This window comes from Gambusia affinis, linkage group LG02, assembly GCF_019740435.1.
Source record: "Gambusia affinis linkage group LG02, SWU_Gaff_1.0, whole genome shotgun sequence".
Taxonomy (NCBI): Eukaryota; Metazoa; Chordata; class Actinopteri; order Cyprinodontiformes; family Poeciliidae; genus Gambusia; species Gambusia affinis.
Window position 1 is genome coordinate 3,046,366 of NC_057869.1, and position 26,929 is coordinate 3,073,294.

Genomic DNA, 26,929 nt, shown 5'->3' on the forward strand with positions numbered 1-26,929 from the left:
AATACTGTGCCTTTATTTTCAAAATTTTGTGACTATTCTCACATTATTATGACTTTCTTGTACAAATTTGTTCTCGTAATTTTTTTGTCTAGTTTGTTAGCATGGCTATGATACTCCGTCATAGTTTATAACTAGACATATTATTAAATTTTATCTCTATTTACATTCTGACTGATATTAATGACGTCAGATCTACCATTGAGTTACATGGAACCTTTAATTCAAGATATCAGTAATTAATATTGACTATCTGAAACATATTTCAGAGTTAAATAAATTATGATTAGTCATGAAGTCCATTTACAATATTTCACATTTTGTTCCGACTGGAATCCGTTCTCTATAAATACTGATGAATAATCACAACACAAAGTGTCCAAAAGATTTATTGAAAAGTCAAATGTACATCTGTATGATACAAATCCTCTTTAACTTAAACTATCCAGGAGTCTGTTGGTCACAAACATTTTTAAAAAACATCTTGCTGTTTCTTCTCCTTTTGGGTCGAATGCATCTTACAGAACAGAACTTCTGCATTCTAGCAAACTCCAATAAATAAATAAAGTTCTCCACAAACAGCTGGATTTCAGTCAGTTAATGATGATTACAGAAAATAAAATCCACATCACAGAATATACATTTTATGCCAGCATTTCTAAAAGAGAGAGAAATCTAATTTATGCACTGCAAAAGATTTCAAGAGCACTTGAATTTAGTTATTTACAAAAGACAACACACAACGTTTTGGGTCAAATTTAAAAATGAAAGGTGGTCAAAACTCAGCTGGGAGGATTTTCCTCATAGATCTTATGAAATTATAAGTGAGGCAGAGATGGCAGGATGCTCTTTAAGACGATTTTTCTAATTGGCACGTCCTCCATGTGAAGGCAGGGAGGTGGGAACAGAGCAAAGAGCAGGAACCAACGAGATATTAATCAGATATTTAAATATCTGTGTGTTCTAGTGCCACCAGTAAAATTGGTTATTTGAAAGTGTAGATTTAATAAGTTTTAACTGTAGTCACAATGAATGTAATTCCATGAAATTGAGAATATCAGTTGTAGGAGTTATTTCTCTATTTTCAGTTAAATCTTAGAATTTAGACTATTTACTTTTATTTGCTTATATTCTAGTTGATTAATAATCAGAATTTTTGTTTAATTTTTGTCATTTAGAATAATTCTTTGGCTAGTATTTCACTTAACTAGTTAATTAATTTCAGTTTGGGACATGGGTGTAAATTTGCAGGTTTTCCCTGTGCACGTGGGTGATATTCTGGTTTTTTACCAGTCAGTCAATCAGTCAGAGAACAGATGCAGGAATCAGAGCAGCAGAATCATGTGAAGCCTGAATACGGAATAAAGCAACAGAGAAGTGAATCTTTGAGTTTTCTGCTCTTTTTGGACGGTGTAAGCCAGAAACCCACGGAGCATCAGGTAACTATTTGAGTTGGATTCACCTTTAAGTCTCGAGTTTTTTTATTTTTGAATTTGAATTTTGGACAAATAGTCACTGCATCAGCGCTGTTACTGCACGGGTCCTGGTTGTATCTGCTTCTCTGCTCCACAGCTCCATCTCCCTGCCATTAGAGGTACTACACATACTTACTGAGATCAGCACAGAACAGACAGAGAAGCCGCCCTTCGCATCCTCCCAGCACCTTGCCGTGGTGTTATTCACAGTCCCAACGCCAGGCTGTCCTCTCCATGAGCACCTTTAGGCCTCACACACCTGGTCCAGGTGAGGCCTGGGCTGCGGAAGGTGAGTGTTTGTGCCTAGGACCACTGGCAGGAGCAGTCGGTGGGCTCCTGGATGCTGTAGCTGACCCAGGTTGCGTTGCTGCTGCAGTAGAGCTGCACGGAGCGCCGCTGCAGCCCCGTCTCCCTGCAGCACTTACAGAAGCGAGCGTAGGTGTTGATGTTGTAGTTGTAGATGCTGGCGGAGGGACACTTCCCGTCGCAGGACACGATGTTCACCTGCAGGAAGCAGGTGGAGACGTCGCCATGGATACAGAAAATTATTTTGATCTGAGTAGGTATTTACAGTTAACCAACAAACAAATAAAAACTGAAAACATTTTTGTTAATTGGACTAAATAAAAACTTTAATTAATGGGGAAAAACTATAACTGATGATTAGATGGATGGATGTTGTTCAGACTACAATGAAAAAGTTATTTTTGGTCGTATTTCCTGTGCTATCGTAGAGTTAGCCGGTTAGCCTGTTAGCCGGTTAGCCAGTTAGCCGGTTAGCCGGTTAGCCAGTTAGCCGGTTAGCCAGTTAGCCGGTTAGCCAGTTAGCCAGTTAGCCTGTGGGACTAAAGCAGCAGATCCTCACCGGCCGGTTGCTCCGGCAGTCGCTCTTCCTGATCGTCATCCTCACCGTCACTTTCTGACACGACTTCCCGTCTTCTTTACCTGTTCAAAGTCAAACCGAACAGAAATCTGTTGCAATAAAGATTAAAATAAAATCAGAAGTTAAATCCTCACATTAAATAACACAGGAGAGGAGGATTATGGGTAAGAAAAAGGGAAATGGAAAGCTTGATAGTGCAACATCAACTTCAAGTAGAACTGATCTGTCATGCAGTTATACCACAAAAAAAGATTTAAATGATTTGGATGCAATATAATCATATTTGACAATAATTAAGTCCATATTTAAATTTAAAATACACCAACCCACACATGATGTTCAACTAGAGATGCTTTCTGTGGCATTTTAGCTTGAAGGGATTTCAGTGACTTTTTCCTTTCAGAGAATTTTTCATCGTTTTTAATGCTTTTTGTTTCTGTTTGACATAAATTAAACTTTACTAAACCTTCAATTACTACAAATCATGTAAAGTTACGCCGGAAATTATTAACTTTGATCCAAATAAGCTGGGAACATTTATCTACATGCAGGAAGTGGGACAGTTTTCCAAAATAAAATGTCACAAACAGCAGCTTTAGTTTCTCACAAAGGTTTTAAAACTTTAGCTTGATGATCTGAAACATAACTTCGTTCCCAAATCGTCACATACTTACTTGCCTTTTTCTCTGGGTTTCTCTCAATATTTTTCAATAAATTAGTTAAAACTCCAGATCATGTAAATATTTAAATACATTGAATAAAAAGACAAACTTTTTTTAATCTTTACTTCCCTCATTAAAAACATACCTGGAGTATCGATTTGATTCTTTCATGCATGTTTGAGAAATACTTTAATCTCCATGGCAACCGTTTAGTTAGCCCCACCTTTGAGGACAAAGCTCCTCCCCCTCTCTGTTCCTTCAGACTAGCCAGCAGCAATTAGCAAACTCCTGATGAAACTGCTGAGCTCATTAGAGGAGCTACTTCCCAGTGAAACACTGGTAAAAACGTTAAAGGGCTAAAAGAGGAGCCATGTTGGGATGAGGTGCTTCTTAAAGAGACAGAGGCCCAATTTCAACGCTTTAAATTAGGAAGTTAAAACTTTCTAAAGTCATATTGGATATATGTAGCAGATTTTATAACAACTGATAGTGGTACAAAATGGCACTATATTTTTAATTTTAGCCATAAATTGAAACCCTGTTGCTTTGTGAAGCAGCAGATCACAAAAAAATAATTAAACTAAACCAGGTAATTTTAATAGAAAACAAAACAAATAAAAAATTAGTGATATAAAGAGGAGATAACTTAATTCTATTACTGTTATTGTAATGTGGATCTGCATGCTCATTGACTATTAGCTTAATGTTTATCTGAGGGAAATGTATCTCTATTTGTTTTTTCCTTTAGGTCAGCAGTCTAAGATGGCTTGTTGGAACTAAACATGTTTAAAATAAAGAACTGCACAAATAAGATGTTAGTAAGATGTAAACTGTGAACTGGGATAGGAATGGATCTGTGTATATGTTACTGGAAAATAAGAGGTGATAAAACCTTAAATACCAACATTAGTTACTAATAAAAATAGCCTGTAAGACGCAGAGCTGCATCTTATGCATCGAAAGGAAATGATTACAAACTTGTATGTGACAAGTTGGGTATGAAAAATGTTTAAGTTTGCCTGAAAAGAACCCAAACACCCAAACTCTGACTCTACGGAAACATGCAGACGTCTACAGGCCACTACCAACAGTACATTGTTGGCAATCAACAATGCACTGCCCAGACAGTGCTAATGGGGAGGGAGCTCATCTTTTAGGTGCTTGATGCTACACGTTTGTGTCCTCTCAAGTGTGAGTTCATTTCAAGTAAACTATCATTTTAAGAAATTAAATCCACAGTGGAATGGTTTTCTGAAGAGTAAATGTTGGATAAATCAGCCTAACGAAATGAAGTGACGGATGAGAGGACGGTTCTGTAGGTTGCAGTTGCACTTTTTGGGCTCTCTTGTATCTTTTCTTTTCTTTTTCTTTTAAAGGGAGTACATTGTTGAATATCAACAATGGCACTAAGAAGCCTTGTTGTTGTGGTACCTTGTTCACAGTTTGTGTTAGCTGTGGGAGTCATTTGGCTAACTGGGAAAGGGAACAGATGAAATCCAGTACCTGGTGGGATCGGTACATGATGGTAAGGTGAAGCACACAAACCACAAACCCACTTCAACGTCATCAGACGCTTCTCAGTGACGGGTTTTACCAAAACTCACTGAGGAGCGTGGAAATCTGAACTAGCAGCAGACAGACATCTGAAAACAGCAGCTGGGATCCAGGTGTGAGCCAATCCAGGTGAGGTTTTTGGGTTTAACTAAAGTGCAAATGTGTTGTAGACGAGCTGAACGGCAGGTTCAGTGTCAGCTGCAGCCTACAGCGCTACGCTAACTACAAACTGCTGCTACGCTCAGATCAGATACTCACACGTCTTGCAGCATCCGTCCATGTAACTAACGACGGTTCCTCCGATCTGAGAGGAGACGAGAGTCAGGTGAACATATTTCTAAAGTTATCTGACCTCTGCAGATCAAGAGTTTTAAAGTTTCAGTGCATCAGTAGAAACATCTTTAATACTTCCAGATTAAAACAGATCTCGTTATTTTTAGTCTGTATGAAAAGACTGAAACGATTTTCTGTCAGACCTCACATTCATCCCACGTTAGGAAAACTGAATAACGGGAAAGATTTGGAATGTTTCATGGTAAAAAAAATTACACAGGTCCTGAGGTTTCACGACTTACATATATTTACACATTTATTTAATAATTACATACATTTTCAACTATTTCACGTGTATCACATGCATGTAGACATTAAATATGATACACGTTTCATTTGTCTGATTTTACATGTGTATCCTATAAAACATGAGTATCACATATAAATGTGCATGACATGTTATATATGTGACAAACATGGGTTGCACATGTCTTTTCACATGTAGGATTTAGTTATTTGCTTATGTATTTACTAATTTAGCTGCTCACTTAGTTAACTATCTCACTTGTTTCTTAATTCATTATTTACTGATTTAACTAGTTAGTTATTCTTAATTTAATTGTTTTTTACTTATTTAGACATTTACTTGTCTTGTTACTTAGTTTCTCCTGAGTTAGCTGCTTAGCTATTTGCTTAGTTATTCACTGACCTATTTACTAAGTTACCTAGTTTATCGTGTTTCTATTGAGGTACCTAAATTCTTATCCATTTAGTTAAGCACTTATATAATTCTGTAAGCTGCTCACATAGATATTTACTTTCTTACTTCATCGTTGACTTATTTAGTTCAGCTAATAAAACTGGACCTGTTAGCTACCAGCTAGTAGCTAAAAGGCTACAGACCTAGCCTGGGCCCGCTAGCCACTAGCTAACAGGCCCCGTTTTATCAGTTGGACCATTTAAAGCTGCACCAGTTAGCTACTAGCTAGCAGCTAACAGGGCAGTTTTATTAGCTGTGTGTTTCTGCATCATGCTGACCTTCATGCACTCTGTCTCATTGAAGGGGGGGCAGCTGTAAGAGTAGGTGATGAGAGTCGGTCCGAATGAAGTGTCGGAGCAGTCGAACTTCTTGCAGTTTGACACCCAGGACCTTCCAGGCTGAAAACATCATCATCATCATCATCATCATCATCATCATCATCATCATCCTCAAGTTAACATCAAACGTTTAGCAGCGTTACACAATTTGTTTTAATGTACAGGAAGCTAACTGCAGCTAACGCTGGATGCACAGCAAACCGCTGACTAACATTATTGGACCAAATAATCTCTAAAATTATTATTGATACATGCAGAGGTGGGTAGTAACTAGTTACATTTACTCAGTTACATTTACTTGAGTTACTATTTTTAAAAATATATACTTTTAGGAGTATTTTTACTACGCTGTACTTTTTACTTTTATTTGAGTAAAACATGTTGAGCTAGTGCTACTCTTATTTAAGTACAATTTCTGCCCACCTCCTTACTTACACATCCTACACTGATGCTAAACTGCTTTTCTAGTTTCCCTTTTTAAAAAGAATCTAAAATATCTTAAAAAATGGATTATTGTTAAAAAGTTTAATCAAAGTTAAAAGAAATATAGGATTGTAATATTTCACTCCATGAGTAATTTATGAGTTTCTGTGCAAAATGAGAAAAACTTCACAATATTCAAATTCTGCACCGACACGCACACAATAAAAACCATTCAGAAACTTCTAAGATATAATCAATGGCTAGTATAATAAAAAATGAAGCTGTTCCTACCTTATAGAGGCCTACCGTCCCGTTCTCGTGTTGATAGATGCAGGAGATGTTTTTACATTCGCCGCAGCAGGTTGACTGGTCTTTAGGAGAAACATAGATCTGATTCTAAAACACAACAATTCAGGATAATTAAACCCAAGAAACACAACTTTCTCTGTCTCCCTCAGTTATACAGCCGATGAGTTCTTGGTGTGCCTCAGGAATGAGTCTTTGGTCCTTTTCCGTTTCACAGATACGGTTTGGTTTTAAGTTAGCCAGTAGACATTTCAAATAGTGACTCACTTTCACTGAGTAAACATGTGTTCCAAAATATCCAAAGAAAATTCAGCTTTCTGCCCTAAATTCTCGTTGTTTTGTTGCTTCTGTGTCCACAAACTTGCCTACCAAAGTAGGATCTCGTATTTTGGTGCTAAAGTCAAAATTTCAAGACATTCCTGGGAATCAAGGAAAGAAAAGTCAGGAAAAATAGTGGATATAAACTGCATCACTGTAAACATAAAGTTTATGTTACTGCTTACCCATAGAAACATTTACAAAACTTCAGCAAGTCAAATTTTACTGCCAATATCTTTAAAGTTATGAGAAATGTCACACTGCAGATACTGCATCTAATAAAATGTTATTGGCAAAATCCTTGAAGGCTTTCAGAAATGTTAAACATGTTTATTGTTTATTCTTTTTTACAAATTATTGTTGATTGCTTTGCTTACATTTTTCTAAAATTAGAAGAGTCCATGTTGGCAATGACTGATAGAGACTCTCTTCTATGACTTTTCTGCAGATCATACACTGCAAAAACACAAAATCTTACTGATCTAGATTTTAGTGAAAATGTCTAATTACACTTGAAATAAGAAAAACTAACAGACAAGTAACTTTTAACCAAGATACAGGCGCTTCTAATAATTAATATTGATGAAAAGGTTTTAGTTTCACTGGCAGATTATTTCACTGATCAGAAAAATGTCTTCATCAGTGACATAATCTTCAAATGGAACTTGAACTTTTCCATCCATATTAAGGAATTATTGGCTTAAAACAAAAATCCAGTCTAAAAAAAGCTGGCAAAGCCTTTAAAACATTAATAACAAATGTATAACTTTGTGTTTTGACACCTGGATGCACCCAGAGAACGTAATAAAGTTCAGTTATTGATGACGGCAGCGTCTCACCGGGTGGCAGTGGGCAGAGCAGTTGACCGTGGAAATCCGCAGCAGGTAAAATCCACTCGCCGGGTCCAGAACATGGCTGCAGTGGCGACTGTAACACAAACTGTCGCCTCCGTGCTCCACGAGGGTCTGACCCGGCCGCAGCAGCCCATGTTCACCGTACACACACACGGCCTCGCGCACTGAACACACACACACACACACACACACGCACACACACACACACACACACACACACACACACACACACACACGGGTCACGTTTTACATGTAGGTGTGCAAAAGCTGATCAAATGCTACAACACTGAAAAAAAATCTGAGTTTATGTAACATTTTTATTTTGAAAAAAATTATGAGCAAATTCAAGAAAACTTTCCCTGGTGAAATTAATAAAATCAAATTGTATGAAAAACAAAAACCCAGAATATATAAATAACTGGTTGCATTGAAATAAACTGAAGCTTTTAACTGGAATCGAGTGAATTAGAATAGATTTTAATTGTATTTACCAAAATGTTGTTTTATTTGATTCAACTGTGATTCTAACTGCAGTAAACTGGACAACAGAACTGAATTTTATTCTATTAGAAAAATTATGATTTAATTTAACTGCAATAAAATGAATTCAAATGTGCTGTCATAAAAAGTGCATCTTATGTGAGGATAAATAAATTCTAATAAAATGAATTCAGTTTTTAAAACTGAATTAAAGCTGAGCTCCAGCACGTTTGGTCAGCTGGTTTTACCACTGCATGCCCTGTACAATGGCTGCTGGAGAAGACAAGTGTTTTGGTGTTGACTCACCATCCAGAAACCACTTTCTGCAATCTTGTTGGTTATGCAGGAGGCTCCACTTCTGCTTTTCAAAGTTGTATAATTGAGCGTCTGTTTGCAGCCATTTTCAGGCGCGAATGTAAACGTTGTTGTTGAATTTTTTGATTTATAGTTGTGTTTAGTAATTTGTTGATGTGTTTTGCACTTCATGGCCACCGCACAGAACTGGGCAAACTAAAATCTGATTATCTAAGAGTTATTTTGTGGAAAAATGTAATTAAAATGTTTGGTTTCGCCCATAGATCTATCCTAACCTGTTCAAAGAAGCTTAGCAGATCAGGTTTAGTGGATGGGTTTGTGTTACTGGAATCAGACGGGGTAACCGGTGTTTGGTGTGTAGAATCACAGCCTCAGTGTTTAGTCTGAGCAGAACTCACCACACTTGTATCTCTTGCAGGCGCACTGGTTCTGTGGGTCGGACAGGAAGGCCCGGTCAAGCTGTGCAGCTTCTCCCTGAATAGAGCAGAGAAATCCGATCTTTCATTGTGATTACTGTAAAAACAGAACATCATTCCTCACAGGCAGAACTTACCAGGCTACATTTAGGAGAGACAATCTTTTCACAGCTGCAGACTGTAAACAGAAACAAGAGGAATAAAAATTATTTAGGCTTTTATTTTAACGCAGAAGCTGATCTTAAACCAAACAGCAGCGTGTCGGGAATCATACCGCATGTTTGGTTGGGACAGCAGAGATTTGGACTGGAAACCGACACGACTGACATCCCGACAGGACAGTTCAGCTGGGGACACCTGTAGGGCTCACACACTGCGCGCACGCACACACACACACACACACACACACACACAGAGAGAGAGAGAGAGAGAGAGCACTACTCAGAAAGTTTCACAAATTTATCCAAAAAAAAACAAAAGGAAGCTTCTGCTTTTTTGTGTCCTAAAATGTTTTTCTACACAGTCTCAATAAACTGTGTGCTTTCCTTCAAGGCTGAATCGATTAATCAGATTAATCATGATTAATCGATTATTGAGATAACCATCAACTAATTTAGCAATTGATTAATTATTAACTGGGGTTATTTCATAAAATAACATGAAATAACAACATAAACAGACCAGTAATTAAGTTAAAATTGTACAAAAAATATGTACATTTTGCCTTTAAGATACAAAAAAACTTTGTAAAAATGTTCATAACTCCTCAAGCAACACTTTTATCTTCATCTCCTTCAAATTCTGTAAAAATAAAAAAGAAAGTATAATATTAAGCACCTATGAGAGACCCAAAATTCTATTGCTGATATTAAAAATGCATAAATAATTGTACATTTAAGGATGAGAATGCGTAGTTTATTCAAAGTGGGAATAATTTCAATGTGAGTTTATCTGGTGTGATTTAAATCTTGTATTTTCTACTTGCTCTGTTTCAAACTAATTACGTAAAATTGAATAATAATTTGTTTTATTTAAATGTTTTTTCTGTTCTTACTTTCTTGTCTGTTTGAAATAAATTGGGTAATTTTAATGTCAGTGAGTGAATGTGTGTTTCCTCACCGCATTGGTAGGACGGGCAGCATCGATCCGTGCTGTTGCTGTCGACGCTCAGCACCTCGCCGTCCCGGCAGGAAGGAGGCCTCTCCACACAGGAAGAGCACACTGCAGGAGGAAAACCCACCCAGAATCAACAAAATGAGGATTCAGAGGAGGAATAATCAGAAATGGAGGCTGGACTGACTGCAGATGTGGGCCAGACAGCAGCTGCCGTCGGCTCTGGTGGCGACCAGCGTCTGGTCGTCTCTGCAGGCGGGAAGCTCCGACTCACAGCGCTCAGGATCGCACTCTGAAAAAAAACCAAAGGAGGTCAGAAACAGTGAAACAGCCGCAGTGAGTGAACGCTTCTGTACATTTACATCTGCAGTCGAGTCATAAAGGATATTACTAGGAATTTTTGGTCTAGTTTCTGGTGCAAATATTTGAAATCAGACAAAACTAACTTACAAGTAACTTTATTGTAAAAACTAGCAGAAATAACAGAAACAGAAATAAAATTTCCTTCCTGTAATCGATGTTTGTATTTTAATTTATAGATATTTGCAGGCGTTTGTTTATGCAAAGCCAAACATTTCCTGGAAAAACTCAGGAATGTTATAGAAAAAATAAATGCATTTTTTAGTTTCAAAAGTAAAAAAAAATTAAACTTTTGAAACTAAAAATGTCCATGCTTTCTCTAGAAAAACTGTAAGATTATAATCTAAATATTTAAGTTCTTCTTGGTAATTTTCAACTTTTGGAGCTCAGAAAGCTCCTTAATTTTTTCAAGATAATTTCTGAGATAAAAATTTTGGCACAAATCTACTCTATTTTTTATTGATTTATTTGCAGTGGCCACCATTATTGTACAATTTGTGTTTTGAATCATCTTCATTTACCACTGGTGCTTATTTTAGAGTTAATTTTATCATTCCTGTGGAGGCTACAACTAACCTGAAGGATAAACAAACACACAACAGAGGGGCTGGAAAGGAGAATAATATTTTAATGGGGTTTTTTTCGGTCTAAAATTACTGATTTTGCGAAATCTTTTCAAAAAGTTACTTTTTTTTACTTTAGTTTTCAGTAATATGGTGTAACAAAAAATGTGACATTGCTGCACAGAACCTTCCCTTTGTTTAGGGTTAGTCTCAAAATATCTGAGATTTTGGCGGGAAGATTAACAGCTAATTTCTATCTACAGCCTCCCTAATTTGCCACCTAATCGGTGAAAAAGGAAACTCACCACAGACGTAGTCCGGGCAGCAGGACTCTGGTCTGTAGTACGACACCAGCTTTTCCCCATATTTACACTCAGGAGGGAAGCGATCGCACAGACTCTGGTTACAAACTGCAGAACATGTCAGATCACAGCATGATGTCCATGTTTCTCGGTTCTTTTAGTGACCAGAGCAACCAGAACGAGCGTTTCGTTGGCTCACCGCAGACTTTGTGAGGACAGCAGCTCGTGTCGTCAGACATGCTGATGATCATCTCCCCGGTTCGGTGGCAAACCGGCGCCGGCGCGCTGGAGCAGTCGTACTCCACGGGGACGATGGTGTCGTTGTCGCAGCGGTACACGCAGCAGCCGTCCTGCGAGGCCTTCCACACCTCGCCGTGCGACCGAGGAACGCCGCCGCTGTCGGTGCAGGCTGCAGACAAACAGAAGAAATAAATGCCTGGATCACAAAGAACCCCAACGGGAATCAACTTCAGACAAAATAAAGAGACTTTAACTGATTTAAATCCATTTAAAGGTGTCATTTGTCACAAATAACATACAATACTGATGCCTGACCCATTTTAATTTAGCTGTAATTTAACTTAGCACTAAAAAAAAAAACACTAAATCTTTCAAATTCACCACAGAAGAAGCAAAAACTCTCACTTGTGTTTATAATTGGTTTGGACACCAGCTACACTGCAAAAACACAAAATCCTACCAAGTATTTTTGTCAGCCTTCTAGTGCAAATATCTAATTACACTTAAATTAAGATAAAACTAATTTACAAGTAACTTTTCAGTGACATATGGGAGCTTATTGTAAGTCAATAAATCCTTAATATTGATGAAAATGTCGTAGTTCCACTGGCAGATTATTTATCAGGGTGAAAATGTGAAATAATCTGCCAGTGGAACTAGTGTGTTTATTCTTTTACTGTTTTATGGTTTTTAATATTTTAAAGTATTCATAAACAGGCTGTTTTGAATAAAGTTATATTATTTTTTATTGTTGTGACGATGTAAAGTGTAAAGCTGACTGTAACCAGATCTACCGAATGGCACAAATAAAGTTGACTGATTAGTACTTTTTCATCAATATTAAGGAATTTCTTTACATAAAACAAACTCTTATATTTTGCTGAAAAGTTATTTGTAAGTTACTGCTTCTTGTTTTAATTGTACTATGATAGGATAAACTAGACACCACTTGGTAAGATTTGGTGTTTTTGCAGTGCAGGAGTCTTTTATTCTTGTACATTTGCTGATGTTTCTAATCCTGTGAGTGTCCGATGGAAGCGGTAAAGTTGTGTCCTTACCGCACTTCTCAGGGCTGATGCAGAGAGCCGAGTACGGCCGGTGGAGCAGCGTTCCCTCGGGGCAGACGCAGCCCTCCGTCAGGCCAGAGCAGTGGTCCGGATCAGAGTCAAAGTCGTGGTTCGGACAGGACTGAGACGTGCAGGCCGGCAGACAGGCCTGGTAGCTCAGAGAGCCGGGACACACGAAGGCTGCAGGGAAAGAAAATATCAGCAAATGAAGTGAAGATGCATCCACCCATCAATTTATCTTGGGAATAAAGCACTGAAAGACAAATATTTTTCCATAATATGCCTTCTTTTTTCAGATTTATCCCACAAGGTGGGATAAATTATGTGAATTCACACATAATTCACATAACTATGTGTGAATTAGGTCACATAATTATGTGAATTATGAGACCTAATTCACATTCAGGTCTCAACTGCTTCTAAAAACAGCCTGAACACTTAAAAAAGCCACTTGGAAGTTTTTTGCCTATAAGCCAGTTTCAAAAAGCTTCCAGTCACATTCCACGGCCAGTGACTCGTTACCTAGCAACCCCAGCCAGCCCAGCCCTGTTACCTAGCAACCCAAGTGGAACTCCAGCAAGTTCAGTCAGCTGGTTTTAACCACTGTATGCACTGTAAACACTACAAAAGCACAAAATCTTACCGAGTATTTTTGTTGTAGTTTCTACTTCAAATATCTTACTACATTACATTTGAAATGAGACAAAACTAACTTTTCTGCAAAATACAGGAGATAGTTTTGAGTCAATAATTTCTAAATATTGATTAAAAAGTTCTAAATTATCTCAGAACATGGGAAAAATATCGTGTTACAAGAGAAATAATCTGCCAATATAACTAGTATTTGTAGCTATTTTAAATAATTATTTACTTAAAACAAGCTGCTAAGTTACTTGTAAGCTATTTTTCCTTATTTCAAGAGCACTAGAAAACTAGACAAACACTTGGTAAGATGTTTTTGGTTGTTTTTTGCTTTACAATGGCTGCTGGAAAAGAAGTTTGTTATGTTGTGGACTTAATATCCTGAGACCCCTTGCTGGATTCTTGTTGGTTGTACTTCACTAATGCTTTTTAAACATGTAAAACTGTGTAACTGCTCATCTGTTTGCAGCTATTTTCACCTCCGGGTGCAAACATTGAGTTGGGGGGCGTGGCCAGCAGCAGCTTATTTGGATTTAAAGTGACAAGACTCCCAGAAACAGCTCATTCTGACTCTCATTAAGAATTATTTTGTGCAAAAAATGTAATGAACGCCTAAATCTACCTTTGCTTGATCAAGGAAGCCAAGTGGGTCACCTTTAAATCAATTTTCATACCTTTAAATGGTATGTAAAACGTACAGTTTCAGGACTTAGGAACAAGCATGAAAGCAGGAGTCTTACGGCAGTAATCCGGCCTCCTCCACTTGATGCAGACGCTGAATTTATGGCAAGTTGCCACATAAGCAGCCAGAGCCACACAGTGGTTGTTCACATACTCTGAATCTCTCACCCAAACCTCACAAAACGTGCTGGGCGGCACCTGGAGACGAAGAAGCAACGATCAAACTACATGCAACACGAGAACTCAGACAGAACAGGAGCCTGATGAGGAGTTCGGAGTAAACGTACAAATGCGTGGCACGGCGTGAAGGCGCCGTCCTCCAGCATGGCCAGGCAGCGCGAGCAGTCACTGGTGGAGCAGTTGTGTTCACGCCGACGGCTGTAGCTGACGTAGCTGGTGGTGTTGGGAACCTGCCAGCTGTCGATGAACAGAACCGGGTCCTGGCTTACGCCCAAAACCGAGCCGTTGGGCAGAGTGAGATCGTTGGTCAGATCTCCATCGCAGAAACCTGAAGGGGTTAGATGTTAAAATACTAAAATATTAAAACTCAAAATGTTTCTGAATGTGAAAAATGCAAATAAACAGACTTCAGTTCTGGTTCATGTTTTCCAGAGTTAGGTAGTTACATTAGTAACTTTGTTTTAGAAAATGGAGTACTTTCATTGCGCCGTACTTTTTACTGTTACTTGAGTAATTTTATTATGAAGTATTTCTACTATTACTTGAGTAAAACTTCTGGATTCTCTATTCACTGAATGGAAAACAAACATGTTTTAACCAAAAGTTCACCTGACAGAAACACGCCTGCAGTTTCTGTTAAAGTTTAATAAGTTTTTAGTGAAAGAAAAAAAATTTAACTTGATTTGAATATTTTTTGCTTACTTGTATGAATTACTGTCATTTTGTCCTTAAATACCTAAATTTCCACTTAAATTTATACTTTGGTCCATCTGATGATGTAATTTTTAAATATTAAATGATTGATAATTTGATCAGTTACTCAGTGCTTCTTACTTTTCCTTGAGTAAAATTTTTGGGTTCTCTTCCACCTTTGTCATATTTAATGAAAAATATCAAACATTACAGTTTTACAGACTGAAAATATCCCTATAGCTCCAATATGGACGGATCCAAAAGAACAAATCCAGACTTATGCAAAGTTCTGCCATCCTTGATAAACCTTGATAAACCTTGAAAGACCTTGGGGAGCCACTGATCCACTAACCCTAACCCTCGTCTCACAACTATTCAAGAAAATATGGCTCCTTGCTGGGAGGGAAGGTAGAAACTTCCTCTCTTCTTACCACAGAGGCCCACGGTGGGGAGTTTGCTGCCTGCGTCGTCGGCGTCGATCACCATCATGCCGGTGCTGTGGTACCACTGCACCTTGAGCCCGGCCGGGCTGCGGATCAGGTACATGTTGCCCGTGTCGTAGATCTCAAAGCCGTACTTTTTAAAACGAGGCTTGGCGTAGCGCGAGTTCACGAAGAGCTGGTTAAAGATTCAAGATGTCAAATATTTACCCAGAGCAGGACGTTGCAGGTTAAGGTAAGATGAGAACTTACTCTCCTCTGCAGTCTGTCGACGACAACCTGGTTCGATTTGTGTGTGATGTTGAGTGAAACCAGACACAAGTTGGTGAAGTTCCAGATGAGCTTTAGAAAGAATAAGAAAATATTAATCAGTGAGGTTTGGATGCATTCACACAGCAGGAAAATACGACATAAATCTGAGGTGACGCTTCTAAATATGGTGCTAATGAACGGTCATGTCGCAGTTTAGTCATTGAAAGCATTAAATAAAGATGTAAATAATAAACAAAAGCTATGAACTTGTGAAAGAAATCTGTCACTGATCCCAACACTCCAGACTCTGACTCCTCATCCAAACAGATTTCTCTACAGAAATTTAAGTCAAAGCTCCACAAAAAGTTGCTGCTAATTTTGCTTTTTTTCAGCTTCCTTCGTGTTAATACAATCATGTGATGATACATTCAGCTCTCATTGTTAAATAGACTTTAAAACACTGTGAAAACACCAAAGTTTACCAAGTACTTTTGGTTTAGTTTCTACTGCAAATATGTCATTACACTTGAAATAAAACAAAACTAACTTACAAGTAACTTTTCTGCAAGAAATAGGAGCTTGTTTTAACTAAATAATTATTCAATATAGATAAGAAAGTTCTAGTTTCACTGACAGATACAATCTCTTGTTAAAAGTGAAATAATCTGCCAACAGAACTAGAACTTTTTCATCAACATTAAAGAATTAGTTACATAAATAAAGCTCCTATATCGTTAAGAAAAGTTACTTAGTAAGTTAGTTTTGTCTTATTTCAGGAGTGCTAAAATATTTGGACTATAAACTAGAAAAACATTCTTGCTAAGGTTTTGTTTTGGCAGTGTGAAAAAGCAGCGTCCATTTTTACTACTACTGTGCGACGTCAACATTCTTTGCTTGGGGATCATAAATTGATCTGATTGTTGAGTCTAATTAGTAGCATGAAGAATCAACCAGTGGATTCATGAGACGATGGCGCTCACCGGCAGCTCAGAGTCCGCCGGACATTCCTGAATCAGGACACTGAGGGTCTCGTTGGGAAGCTGGGCAACGATGTACGACGCAGCTTTGAAAATGGCAAAGCTGTCCCCATCAAAAGTGATCACATTCAGATCGGGGAACATCGAGCAGCGACCTACGACAGAAAACAATAAAATATCAGGAGAACTCCTGCTGAAGCACATTTCTGAACAGGAAAACTCTGGATGTTTGTGTTTCTTACATGGGCAATCCCATTTCGGGCAGCACTTGTCTCCATTGACCAGAACAGCAAAGCCCAGCAGGCCGCAGTTTGGAGGCTCAGCTGTGAAGGGGCAGCTCTGGGATTTGTTGAACAGGATGAGCTGGTTGTTGACACAGATGTACTTTGTGCATTCGTCGACTATCTCTGCATACGGAGGCTGAAAAAATTGTAAAAAATTGGAGAGGTGCTTGTAAGCAGGAAAACAAGTGAACAGAGTGATTCTTCCATATTTGTCGCAACATTTTGCCTGAAATATGAACAGGAGACTCGTAAGTCTTAGATTGTTTCCACAAATTCTAGCCTGGTAGATTCGGCTCAATCAGGGACCAAAGTTGCAACATTTGTTACATTTTCAGCTGCTGTGGTTTTCTATCACACTGCACTGCATCAAATGAACCAAACTAATCAAAAACCTAGTAATAGTAATACCTACATCTTCAGGTTTCCTTTAGTTAACAGGATTGTTCTATCGATTAAACAGGGTTGGTGTGAACGCTCCCTCAGTGAACTTACAGTGCACGTCCTTGTAGGAGTTTCTGACATTGATGTTAGTCGCTCAACCGAAGAACTCGTTGATTCGGCCGCTGTGTGAGGAGAACTCGAAGCTGTTGTCAATCCTGGACTTGTAGGAATTTTTTGGAAGGCGGTGGTGGATTCTTGACGCGTTGTAGTTGGAACTGGAATACCAGGCTCCCGGGTTGAGACAAAGACATCAGGTCGGGATGGAGATGTTGTTGTTTCAGCTTCTTCAGTTGAGGTTGACTCTCTGGTGAAGGCGGCTGTAGATAACGGTGAAGAGACTGCTACTGGAACTGTTGTTGTGGTCAAATGGGAAATTGCTGCCGATGTGGGAACACGATCAACCCTGCTTGCTGTTGTTGCAATGGTTGGAGATGTAGTAGCTGGTGAGCCAACCACAGTTGATCTGGTAGTGGTAGCTGAAGGTCTTGTTGCAACAGTGACCCTTGCGGTGATCGGCCCAACTGCGGACGATGTGGCTCTGGAAGTAACTCTAGATGTTACAGGAAGTCTGAGTGTTGCTGAAAGGGTGGATGTCCTCACAGCGGTTGGTGTGGCTCTTGAAGAGGACACCAGACGGGTCGTGACCTTCTCCAGGACCGTAGATACCTCTGGAGCTGTTGTAGAGCTTGTTGTGTGGAGCAAATACAAGGACGGAGAAGACATGCTTGTAGTTGTAGTTGACACTCTGGTCGTAACTCGTTGGGAAGTCTTTGCAATTGACTCAAGAGTGGATTGAAGACTGGAGGGTCTAGGTCCTCTAGTGGTGGTGGTGAAGGGGGCGACAGGTGGAGTAATCAGCTTCCTGATGGTTGTGGCTCCGGTTTCTGGAGCCAATGTTTCTGAGGTGATGGTAGTTGCAGCAGAGGTAGATGTTGTCCTAGATGTTACTGGAAGAAGAGGAACTTCAGGAGATTTAGCAGACATGGTGGGAGTTTCAGAGGGCAGCCCAGGTGTTGTCTCCATTGGCGGCCGGTAGGTGGTAGTGGAAGTGGAGGTGACCTGCCAGTGAGGGGGATACCGAGGCTCAGAGGTTCGCTCAGTATACAGAGGATGGATGGTGCTCTGTATGGTTGGAGATTGTTGTAAAGTAGTCATTCCTGTTGAAGGTTTTGTGGTGAAATGAACATCTGTGGACATTGTGGATGTTTCTGGGACAACAAGGGGTCTTGAAGTTAGCTTGCTAGAAGTGGTTTTCCCCGTTACTGGAGCAGCAGCGGACCAGGAAGTCCTATCCGAATAGGCAGCTGAGGTGTACCAAGAAGGAGCGGTGCTGCCTGTCATCTTGGCAGGTCTGGGTGAAGCTGTTGTTGTGGAGACTATAGAGATTTTAGATGCAGGAGATTCTGGGACTGTGACTTTCTTTATGGTTGATGTTTGCCACACTGTAGTAGCTGAAGTGAAGGCAGACGGTGGAGCTGTAGAGGGTTTAACATGGTAGACGGTTGTTGTGGCTGACACAGAAACAGTTGAAGAAGTTGTACGATCAGTTGGAATGACATGCAAAGTCCTTTCTGTGGTTCCAGTTTGTGTCTTACTGGTAGTGAAAAAGCTAACTGGTTGGAATGGTTCTGTTGTTGCTGTTGACGAATATCCAGTTGGTGCTTCTTTAGTAGGCGAGGTGGGAACAGGAGAAGCTGTTGTAGAGCTTGTGGTTGGTAGTTCTGGCAGGATAAATGGTGCTGTTGTCATTCCCTCTACTGGTGCAGCTTTTGTAGAAGAGGTAGTCGCTGTACTGGAGACAGTGGTTCTGCCTCTTACTGCAGATGTTTCTGAGACTCGGGGAGAAACTGAACTCAAAGTTGTTTGAGTTACAGCTGAACTCGAGCTTTCTGATGTGATTGTGGTCGGCCTCCCAGCAGACGTTGTAATGGTGGTGAGCGGGGAGTACTGGGAGTCGGTCGGTTTAGTAGAGGAGGAGTCAAAATGACCTCTGGTTGTTCTGGATGTGGTGGGGCTGAATGAGCTCAGCCTGGTCGTCCATCTTGTTGCAGCTGATGAAGTTGTAGCAGGAGTTTCAGATACCCTGACTGTGGACGCTGCCTCCACTTCCTCTGGCCTGACAGCAGAGGGCACTGTTGACCCAGACAGAGTTCTGGACGGCTCAGGAGTTGCAGATGTAACTACGGTTTCCGGGCGGGCCGGCTCATCAGGGGCAGCTGGTGCTTTGGATGAGGTGGTGTATTTGCTTCCAGAAGTAGCGCTAGAAGCAGCGCTGGTGGGAATTTTCACAGCGTGGTGTGTGTGTGGAGGTGTGGACGATGTGGTGACATCATAACGTTCAGCTGCTGTGGACGGCGACGGAGGCACCACTGAATCTGGGAGCCGAATACCTGAAATCACATGAAAACAAGAGTCAGAAAGGCAATAATGATTAGAAAAACAAAATGTTCGTCTAAACTTATAATTTTACTGAAAACTGAGCATCGTGAAAATGTTCACACCTGAAAATCTTTCATTTTAGTTTTAGTGTTTTTAGGTTTTTGTATCCATAATCTGAGGGATTACATTAGGAAATACAATTCTGCTGCAGAAGACGCTAGGCTAAACTAGCCTGTTTTAAAAAGTGAAGCACTTTGCTTTAAGTTGGTACATAAAGTAGGAAGCTAGAAAGAAATTGTAAAAATACTTAATTTAAAGTGTTGTGAGCTTTAAAGCTTATTGTTGTTGTTTTTGTTTTTTTATTTCAAAGGGAAAAAATCCCATCACATAAAATGACACAGTTAACCATAAAGGCTAGTTTACATCTGCAGTCCCTGTGCGTGCAATCAACATAAAAACAACACAACACAGGCAAATTAACACGCTTCTATAATCAAAACAGAGAATAATAATAGTAACAGTTAATAAAACCATCATAGAAAATAAAAAGCTCATGTTATTTAGTTGAATTTCTCTTCTTATTTAGCATTTATCACAATTTTTCTTTGTAATTTTACATTTACATTACTTCTGAATCAAAACAAAATTGTTTCCCAGCTGCAAAGACGTTAATTACTCAAGCTGATGTGCTTTTGACATTTTAAATTATTGTAAAAATAATTAAATCAGCAGGTTGTAGTTATCAGTAACTAGCCTGACCAAAAGCTGGTCACCAGTTTATCTGCTTTATTTAAAAAAACAGCATAATTTTATAGCTTATCCTTCCTATGCAGTAGATTTGACATAAATCGTGTGGACAGAATAATAAATATATTTTTCCTGAAATGTATTAAACATAAATATTTTATCACTGCCCCAATATTTTTGCTTATTCAGTTCTTTTAATGTTATTTATTTTCAAAGTCATTGACTTGATGTCAGTGGGCTGAAATTTATACCCAATAATGCACAACAAGCCACACAAAATTAAAAAATATAATTAAACGTGAGTAAATTACCAACACTGAGTAAAAACATGTTGAAGTGGTGCTGCTCTTACTTTGGTAAAGTTTTTCCTGCTCTACCACTTCTGTTCTCCAGACTGAATGTCGGTGAAGCAGACTTTGTGCTACTTACAGTCTTCAACATGAACACATCGACGGGTGATTTCATCCAGGACCGTATTTGGGGGGCAGACAGGAAGGCAGCCCTCTACTCTGCACAGGAAACACATTCACAAAATAAAAGCCTCAACTTGTCGGCTCCAATGAAAGGAAACTCTGATCGTTTCACATCACGTTAGAAACAGGTGAAGGTCAAAGGTCTCACTGCGGGATGGTGACGCAGGCCTCGGCGGACGGGTCGCTGCAGGTCCTGAAGCAGGGGCTGATGCAGGAGTCGTACCTCCACTGGCAGCGAGGACCCGGAGGGCTGTCCGGTCTGGGGCCTGAGCAAAAAACACATAAATTAATAAATAAATTACCACCAAAGCAGCAGGTAGTGGTAGCTGAAGGTCTGGTGAATTTTTGGTTAAAACATGTTTGCAGAACATCCAAGTACATCAAGCAAGAGTAAAAATACTTCATAATAAAATTACTCAAATAAAAGTAAAAACTACAGCAGAGTACAAATACTCCTAAAGGTAAACTTTTTCAAAAAAGTACTCAGGTAAATGTAACTAGTTACTAGTAAACTCTGGTTATTTCTGTGATGTGTTTGTGGCAGTTTTATGTTTGAATTGTGTGAAACTCTGCTGTGCTGTGATTTTTTTTTGTGACTGACCCGTCAGTCTGAACAGCGACGCCTTGCGGAAACCGTAGCTGTGTCTGAACTTGAGCAGGTGGAGGCGCGGCGGCGTGGCGTGCAGGAAGAAGCCGGGTTTGGCGTGCGACTCCAGCGAGTTGTAGCCCGAGATCCAGGTGTTCCTGTGGAGGATGAAGGTGGCTCCGTCCCAGAATGCATCGCTTCCCTCCCACTTGGCCAGCCTCACCTGGCCGCTGGCGCTGGCGTGCAGGAAGTAGTTCGGTCTGTCGACGGCTTCAAAGGAAACCCGCGATGAATCTGTGGAGAGGAAAAACTAACTATTCACCGCTTTTGTTTCTAATGGTTTTGGACATCGCCTACACTGCAAAAACAGAAAATCTGACTTTAAAGCACTTTTTTTAAAAACTTGTTTTATTGGCAATAAGCTAATGTTTGTTAATGTCTGGAAAAGGAGTTGTTTCAAAAACCTCCCACTGCCCCGTTCCCTAGCAACCCCAGCCCTGCTACCTAGCAACCCAAATGAAATTCAAATGTGTAATTTGGGCAGCTGGTCTTAACCACTGTACACACTCCAAAAACACAAAATCTGAGTATATTCGCCTAATTTCTACTGCAAATATCTTAGCACACTTGAAATGTGCTGCAACTTTTTAGTAAGATACAGCAACTTGTTTTAAGTAAGTATTTCTTTAATATTGATAGGAAAAAAGTACTACTTCCATTGGCAGAAAGTTTTCACATATAACCATGGGACAAAAATCTTTATAATTTAAAAACTTTTTTTAAAATCAATTTTAAGGAATTACTTAAAACAACCTCTTAGTTCTTGCTGAAAACTTACTTGTGAGTCAACGAAGATATTTACACTGGAAACTAGACCAAAAGCACATGGTAAGATTGTGTGTTTTTGCAGTGCAGCTCCTTTAAAATGTGTAATATCAGCTATATTTTAAGAGATTGTTATGGTTTGTAAGTAATAGAGCAACTCACTCTCATTGAAAAATTTGCTTCTCCAATTCAAATGACATAAACAAAAATAAAAGTAATCTTGAAGACTGAAATTGAAAAACACTTTAAAGATGGAGTGAAAGTTATTATTTTAAGGTAATCAGCATTGAAAAAACTAAAATATATAAACGTTAAACTGTTTGAAATGAGTGTTTGAAGGAACCAGCAGGAGTTGGAGCAGCTTGTTACAGGTTTGGCTGGCTGTCAAGCCTGCAGCTTGAGTTGCTATATGAGTGTTTGCCAATCTGATCTCTGAACCCTTTTACAATGAGTCCATCGCCTTCATCGGTGTTTTCACAGGAGAGCTCAGATCAACAGTAAAGGAAACGGCAGGAGTGAAGCCTGGCTGGCCGTCAAACGGCTGCACACCGAATCTGATTCACTGAATAGTTAAACCGTCTACAAACAGATTCAGGGTTTTTCTATAGAAAAATAGGCTTTTCAATGGAGTTTATTCTGCGCAACATCTTGATATGTATTCTTTCAGAATACTGGCCTACTCTGAAAAAAGGACAATAACACATCACTGGAAAGTGATATGTTTGAAATAAAAAAATATGTTTTTAATGTACTATAAATGTGTGAATTAATAACATTTTAGAGCTATTTGCTGAAACGTTATAAAAAATAAACAAACCTGAGTTGCTTTGGCAGAAACAAAAACCATCTCCTGCACTATTAAACACAAACCCATTTCTCATCAGAGGCTGTTAGATAATTCTGATAACCTGGTAAACTCGGTTTAACTGGAGATCAAAACTGCAACATTTGTTTCATTTTCAGCTGCTGCAGGTCACTTTCACACTCCTGTGTCAAACAAACCAAACCGTTTGAAAAAACCTGTTCCCCTCCTCGCCTGTGGGGGCGCTGCACCAGAACTACTAAAGGAAATGACACGAAAACTTCTAAGCTCAACTTATTTCTTAACAAACTGTAAACAAGAATGGTGTTAGTGGTTGGAGGATTTTTCTTTAGTATTTGTCTAAAAATAATGGGCCATTTCTCCCACTGGCACTAGGCTAGCATGTTTGTTTTGGTTATATTTACCCAGAATTCCTGCTTTTCCTCCAGACTGTCATTTCTTCAGAGTCAATGGCCTTTTAAACTTTTTTTGCTGCATTTAAACTAACATTTGGCTGAAATGAAGCTCAATATTAGCTTCATTTCAGCTTTTTTCAGCTGCAAAATCTATACATTTCCCACCAATCACAGTATTGCTTCCTTCCCTCTGGGTTTCTGCTTCTCAGAGTTAATTCTTCTGGTTAAGAGAAGAAAAGGAGTAGATTCTTGATGGTAGATCATCAAGAATCTACGCACCACAGCATCTATGCACCACAAATCAGGAAACAAACTTCCAGAAAACTGTAAAACAGCTGAAACACTGACTTCCTTTAAATCTCAACTAAAAACCCACTTGTTTACAGTCGTATTTGAAACGTAATCAATTGCAAGTTTATTGACGGAATCTGACTTGATGTTCTGTTTTGATTGGTGATTCTATGTTGATTTGTGTTTTTGTGTTTGATTTGATTTAAAGCACTTTGAAATGTCTTGCTGCTGAAATGTGATATACAAATAAAGTTTGATTGATTGATTGATTTTTCTGCATATGATAATAATAAATATGAGCTCACCGTGCGGCCGAGCTCTACTGAGGCCTGGCGTCATCATAAACTCTGAGAGGATCCTGGGAGCGGCGCCGGCGCTGGTGTTGACCCGCTGCAGGAACACGAAGCCGCTGGACCGGCTGGCTGCCACCAGAGACGTCTGGTCCCAGAAGGTCAAGAGCCTGAACGGACCTTTACCCAGAACTGCAGGGAGGAGGCACAAATCTCACCAGAAACCCAACATGTTTGAAATCCCACAGAGATTTTTGTCAATTTTATGCATTATTGTGTTTCTGTATTCTCTAACAGTTTGCAGCTTCACTTATTTTTGTTCAGGAACAATGAAAATGTCTTCCATAGCTCAAAGTCATCTTCCTTCAGATAAATAAATCAAAACAACATCAACGAAACTCTTTATCAGAAACTGGGGAAACACGAAAGCAACTATTCCTCAGTTCAGACAACATAAAAGTGAAAATAACTCAGGTTTCTGTTTCATTATGGGAATTATAGTTTTGTAGAAAAACAAAACATTACTGACAAAGTAATAAATGTACAGTCAGCATACAAAAGAAAGTGTTTTTTTACCTTTGTTGTAGAATTCACAGTCAGATGCTGCAGAAAAGAAAAAGAAACAGAAATTTCAAAAAACGTTTTATAATTATCTTGCAATAAGTCATATTGTTATTTGTACAACAATTATGGTCAACATACTACAAAAAAGAAGTAAATCTGTGAAAAATTCCAAGATTAATCTCAGAAATGTCCAATTTTTCAAACTCAGAAATTTCCCATTTTTTCCCTTGAAAATACTTTTAGATTAATCCCCGAATTTCATTTTTTTCACTCCAAATTTTTCTCCTTTTTTCCCCATCTATAATTGCCCTAATACACCATCATAGGTAGATCTAATTATTGAATAGTTAGGTTTTTGAATTGAAAATGTTATTTATTTTGTACTTATATGGTTTTCAATTAAAATGCAATTACCCTGAAATGAACTTGATTAAAAATTTCAATTGAGGCTCAGCTCTAATTATTATGTTATGCATCAGATTCAAATGTCAAATTTAAGAAACAAAACCACAGAAAATATTTGAAAGAACTTCAGGGAAAAAAAAACTGTCTGCTTGGAAAAAATAAATGACATCAGACAATCAGTGGGAGGTTTTTCCTTACGGCAGAGAGAGGGCGAGCGCCAGTCGACAGAAACGCCCTCATGGCAGCAGCGCCCTGCGTACGCCGCCACGCTGGTGCAGAAACACTCGCAGTCGCCTCCGCGGCTGCAGGCGCATGTGTCAGCAAGGCAGTTCGTGTAGAACCAGGTGACATCCACCTGAGAACACATAACAGATGTCAGGAAGAGAAAAAGGGTTTTTTCCCATTTTCATGTCTACTATTTGGAATAGTTTTAAAACTTTTATGTTATTTAGATTCATTACACACAAAGTGAATCATTTCAGGAGTATAATTTGATTATAACAGAAAACAGATTCAGTTACCCCAGAACAACAAAATCTTATTTAAGCAATGATCAAGAATCGGCCATTGTAGACAGAATAAAGTAAATTGTCACAAAAACAAATAAATTTTGAGATTTATCTTGAAATTTTATATAAAAAACAGAAAATTTCTTAGTTTGAAAAATTTAAAAAGTAAAAAATTTGAGATTAACCTCAGAAATTCTCTAGAAAAACCAAAGAAATTTCTGAATTAACAATGATAAAAATTTGCTAGAAAAAGATCTGAAAATTTGAGATTAATCTCAGAAATTTCCAAGTTTTTTCTAGGAAATTTTTGAGTTTGAAAAGTTGAAAATTTAATCATAAAATTTCTGAAAATGTGAGGTTAAGTCCAGACATTTCTAGAAAAAAATGTCAATTTCTTAGTTTGGAAAGTTGAAAATTTACTTGAAAAAAGACTCAGAAGAAAGTTAAAAGTTAAAATATTTTGCTATTTGAAACTCAGAAACATCCACATTTTTTTCTTGCAAATTTTTCACTTTTAGTGCCCAGGAATTTTCAATTTTTTTCTAGAAAATTTCTGAGATTAACCTTGAAATTAATCTTAATTTTCAGGTAAAAAAAAACAAAACAAAACAATTTTTTCTGCCTACAATGATCCTGAAACGCTGCCATACAAAGGAGATGCTGATCTTAATTGGGTTTGAACCCAGATAAATGAGTAAAGTAGAAATCTGTTGTAGTGCCACTCCTCACCACCGGGTGGCAGCTCTGGAAGACTTCACTGAGCAGGACGGAGCACCGATGCTTTGCAAACGGCTCTCTGAGAGGACTGAGGCTGCAAGGATGTCTGATGTCTGGACTGTTCACACACTGAACACACAAACACACACAGAAAGGGGGAATTCATCCTTCTAGATTCATCATAGGAAAATTAAGACAGAGTATCACAATGATACAAGAACAAAGTCGTATGAAAAGAAACTTGTAGTATAATCAGAATAAAGTCATAATATTACAACTTTCCTCTAGTAATACTATGACTTCATTCTCATATTATTACAACTATTTCTTTATTGTTTATAACTTTGTTTGTTTATTAGTGATATTATTACAACTTTATTTATTGTATTGTTTTGGATTTAATATCCAAATATTAAAGTCATAATAGTATGACTTCATTCATAAAATATTATGATTTTTTTACCCATAATAAGATGACTTTATCTATTTATTATTTGTGTCTTTATAAATAATATTTATTTATTATTTATTACTTTATTCTTATTCTCATTACAAATTATTTATTTAAGATGTTATTACAACTTTATTATGAGAATAAAGTCGTAAAAATACAAAAATAAAATCACAAAAATATGA

General features: G+C 38.5%; 1 protein-coding gene across 1 annotated transcript in view; it reads right to left on the minus strand.

Annotated features, from left to right (window-relative positions):
- Positions 1 to 384: 384 nt before the first annotated feature.
- otog (otogelin) overlaps positions 385 to 26,929 on the minus strand; it is a 64,356-nt gene continuing 37,811 nt past the window's right edge. The window contains exons 29-56 of the mRNA XM_044097710.1: positions 26,306 to 26,422; positions 25,266 to 25,422; positions 24,675 to 24,701; positions 24,114 to 24,290; positions 21,490 to 21,768; positions 21,037 to 21,154; positions 20,845 to 20,924; positions 17,341 to 19,679; positions 16,807 to 16,984; positions 16,568 to 16,719; positions 15,588 to 15,677; positions 15,327 to 15,513; positions 14,310 to 14,530; positions 14,082 to 14,220; positions 12,691 to 12,879; positions 11,592 to 11,801; positions 11,396 to 11,500; positions 10,355 to 10,459; positions 10,174 to 10,275; positions 9,329 to 9,427; positions 9,192 to 9,232; positions 9,037 to 9,112; positions 7,829 to 8,007; positions 6,657 to 6,761; positions 5,883 to 6,002; positions 4,830 to 4,875; positions 2,338 to 2,417; positions 385 to 1,976 (exon numbers count right to left, since the gene is read on the minus strand). Of these exons, the coding sequence (XP_043953645.1) occupies positions 1,776 to 1,976; positions 2,338 to 2,417; positions 4,830 to 4,875; positions 5,883 to 6,002; positions 6,657 to 6,761; positions 7,829 to 8,007; positions 9,037 to 9,112; positions 9,192 to 9,232; positions 9,329 to 9,427; positions 10,174 to 10,275; positions 10,355 to 10,459; positions 11,396 to 11,500; positions 11,592 to 11,801; positions 12,691 to 12,879; positions 14,082 to 14,220; positions 14,310 to 14,530; positions 15,327 to 15,513; positions 15,588 to 15,677; positions 16,568 to 16,719; positions 16,807 to 16,984; positions 17,341 to 19,679; positions 20,845 to 20,924; positions 21,037 to 21,154; positions 21,490 to 21,768; positions 24,114 to 24,290; positions 24,675 to 24,701; positions 25,266 to 25,422; positions 26,306 to 26,422 (5,919 nt within the window). The 3' untranslated portion in view covers positions 385 to 1,775. The remainder of the gene's footprint in view (positions 1,977 to 2,337; positions 2,418 to 4,829; positions 4,876 to 5,882; positions 6,003 to 6,656; positions 6,762 to 7,828; positions 8,008 to 9,036; positions 9,113 to 9,191; positions 9,233 to 9,328; positions 9,428 to 10,173; positions 10,276 to 10,354; positions 10,460 to 11,395; positions 11,501 to 11,591; positions 11,802 to 12,690; positions 12,880 to 14,081; positions 14,221 to 14,309; positions 14,531 to 15,326; positions 15,514 to 15,587; positions 15,678 to 16,567; positions 16,720 to 16,806; positions 16,985 to 17,340; positions 19,680 to 20,844; positions 20,925 to 21,036; positions 21,155 to 21,489; positions 21,769 to 24,113; positions 24,291 to 24,674; positions 24,702 to 25,265; positions 25,423 to 26,305; positions 26,423 to 26,929) is intronic.